Source organism: Pyxicephalus adspersus, chromosome 10 (genome assembly GCF_032062135.1).
Source record: "Pyxicephalus adspersus chromosome 10, UCB_Pads_2.0, whole genome shotgun sequence".
In the NCBI taxonomy this organism is placed as follows: domain Eukaryota; kingdom Metazoa; phylum Chordata; class Amphibia; order Anura; family Pyxicephalidae; genus Pyxicephalus; species Pyxicephalus adspersus.
The window spans coordinates 2,914,528-2,917,985 of NC_092867.1; the positions used below are offsets into that span (position 1 = coordinate 2,914,528).

The 3,458-nt window shown below is 38.3% G+C and overlaps 1 protein-coding gene across 3 annotated transcripts in view; it reads right to left on the reverse strand.

The window, feature by feature from the left end:
- Positions 1 to 523: 523 nt before the first annotated feature.
- XPNPEP1 (X-prolyl aminopeptidase 1) overlaps positions 524 to 3,458 on the reverse strand; it is a 25,704-nt gene continuing 22,769 nt past the window's right edge. For all 3 annotated transcript variants that reach the window (XM_072424100.1, XM_072424098.1, XM_072424099.1), the window contains exon 20: positions 524 to 891. In XM_072424100.1, the coding sequence (XP_072280201.1) occupies positions 763 to 891 (129 nt within the window). In that variant the 3' untranslated portion in view covers positions 524 to 762. The remainder of the gene's footprint in view (positions 892 to 3,458) is intronic.

The following is a 3,458-nucleotide window of genomic DNA, read 5'->3' on the forward strand; positions in this document are numbered from 1 at the left end:
CTGCCCCCGCTGGCACCCTAAATTATAACACTGCCTCCACAGGCACCCCAAATCATAACACTGCCCCCCACAGGCTTGGAGACCTTTTCTTTGGCCAGGCAGTGTATGTGTATTTAACATATTTTATGATTCTACCTATATAATCCTACATTGTGTAGACATTTAAAAATCCAGAGATTGCTGTGCTGAAACACTGGATGTGGCTCCATCAGACCCAGAACTGTAAAATAACCGATACTGCATAGAATTTCCTTCTCTACCCTCCCCAAGCAGGGGGTGGTGAGGGGAGGGACCAAGGAGCTAGACCAGCACAGATATATTTAGACACAAGAGGAAAGAGTTTTACATGGAGGGAGAGGACTGTGCCACAGAATTACCCCTTCACAAATAGTGACATTTTATAGTAGGTTCAGAGGAAAATTGTAAATTTAATAAAAAAAGTATGTTTTCTCTGAGCACCCATTGTGCTGCTTCAAATCTCAAATGTTTCTCCCACAAATAAGCAATAAAGAGTACACAGAAATCATTTGCTTCCATTTAATTGTCTGCACTGTGATTCATTGTATAAATGCCAGATTATTACATTGTTCTTGGTTAAACTGTCATCCACCCTTTAGCTCAGTGAGCCACTAAAACTCTTTATTCATTGTGCCACATAAAAGACCCCGTCATAGAGATCAAACTTGGCACTTTGGCACGTGCAACCAAAGCGGCCAGGGTGCTGCACAAAATGATAAAGTTAAAAAATGCATTACAAAAGGGTTAATGAGATTTGCTGATGGGCTGCGTTTCTTTAATCAGCCACTGGAAGGCGTCCTGGCGTCCTTGTCTCTGCAGCTCGGCACCAACTACTTCCCGACACGTCTTATGGTAATCATTCACCCAATCCACCTGAAAAGCCGAGTGAAAGGGGAGTGTTATTCTATATTTTTATTTTATATTCATCACCACTTGGTTTAGTTGTCTGTCATCTCACTGCTTCATTTTATTCTTCTAGCAGTGTATTTATCTATCCGTCCACCTATTAGCGACTATTTCTCAATCTTCTCAAATCTGTCTGTCCATCTCTCTGAATCAGTTTATCATTCTATTGATCTGTCCATTTATTGGTCTATTTGTCCGTTTATCCATCATCTGCCTTGTATCCAATTATAATGTGTCCAATCTGCCTGCATCAATTTATCAACCCGTCAGTCTACTTCCTTGTCTCTCCGTCCAATCCCCATCATCTGTTTATCCATCAGTTTAATTGTCTATCTGTCCCATCTTTTATCTGTCCGTCCATTCATATCATTATAAAGCTTTCTTTCCATCAATATATCCATTCACATCCATCCTCCATCTTAGTTTCCATCCATCATCTCTTACCTTCCATTCATCCATTGGCTATCTTTTCACTTATCCATCCATTACCTACCCTTCTATCTATCTTGGTTTTCATTCATCATCTAATAGTCCTTCCAATCCATCAGCTATCTTCCTAACTATTCTTTAATTCTTTATCGGTCTATCTATACATCTATCAACCTATCTTTGCTTCCATCCATCATCTCCTTTACCTTTCATATCTATCTACCTATCTATCCATCCACCATCTTTCCATCATCTGTCTATCCATAAATATATTCATTGAACTATCTATTCATATCTATCTTTTCATCCATCAGCTATGTTCCCATCCATTTATAATTTACATCTTTGTTTCCATTCTTCATCTTTTTTACCTTTCTTCTATCCATCCATCAGCTATCATTCCACCTATCAATCCATTATCTGTCTTATCCATACATCCATTAAGTCATTCTTTCCAATCTACCTTTCCAATCATCCATCATCTATTTTTCCTTCCTTCCATCTTCACTCCCAAATATTATCTATCCATACACACATACATCCACCCATCTATACATTCACATCCATCATCTACCTATCCATCCATCCATTTCATTTTTCCATCTATACATACATCTATGTACTCACATCCATCTGTTTTATGGATGTGAGTACCAACCTTTTAATCCAATCATCTATCCATTCATCTATCATCTATCTATTCATTTCCATTTTGTCATCTATTATCCACCTACCCATTCATCTATCATCATCTATCTTTCCTCCCATCCTTTATCTATCCATCCATACATGCATCTATCTTTTCACATCTATCCATCCATTATCCATAATAGATAAATAGAAAGATAGTTAATTGATGGATAAGTAGATGGTTGGAATACCTTTCCATCCATCTATCCATCAATTAACTATCTTTCCATCTATCCATCCATTCATCTATCCATTCATATCGATCTTTTTCACCCATTGTCCATCTTTCCATCCATCCATCTTTTTTTTCAAAGTAATTATACACCTACCCATTATCTACCTTTCCATCAATCATTTCATCCAATCATCCATCCTATCCATCAGCGCTGCGTAATATGTTGTCGCTATATAAATCCTGTTTATTATTATTATTATTATTATTTTTAATATTATTATTATTAATATTATTAATAATAACAACCACAATATCCCTACATATACATATGTCTGTCTATCTATTGATTCTCTTTCCATCCATATTCATTCATATGGCCATATCATGTAGCCATATCCAATTCATTTTATTTCCAATTCATTTTATTTTTAAGTTCTATCTGTACCATCTTCTAACATTTTTCTACCCCGCTCTGTCTATTTTTCCATCCATCTATTCACATTTATCTGTGTGTCTCCACCTCAATCTGCCCATCTCCTTGCAGCCTTGTATCAGCCTCCTATCTGTCCCAATCTCTTCTATCCAGGCATCCATCCAATCTTCCTATTACACCCATCCGTCCAATCTTCCTATTCCACCCATCCATCCAATCTTCCTATTCCACCCATCCATCCATCTCATATCATCCATCCAATCCTCTCTAACCATCCATCCATACAATCTTCTCATACCATCTATCTAATCGTCTCATACCATCCATCCATCCATGCAATCTTCTTATACCATCCATCCAATCCTCTCATACCATCCATCCATCCAACCTTCTCATACCATCCATCCAATCTTCTCATGCCATCCATCCATTCAATCTTCTCATACCATGCATCCATCCATCCAACCTTCTCATTCCATCCATCCATCCAACCATCCGTCCGTCCGTCCAACCATCTCATTCCAACCTTCTCATACCATCCATCCTACCAACCTTCTCATTCAATCTATCCATCCATCCAACCTTCTCATTCAATCTATCCATCCATCCAACCTTCTCATTCAATTAATCCATCCAACTTTCTCATACCATCCATCCTACCAACCTTCTCGTTCCATCCATCAAACCTTCTCATTCCATCCATCCATCTATTCATCCAACCTTCTCGATCCATCCATCCAAACTTCTCATTCCATCCATCCATCCATCCTTCTCATTCCATCCATCCATCCATCCATCCAACCTTCT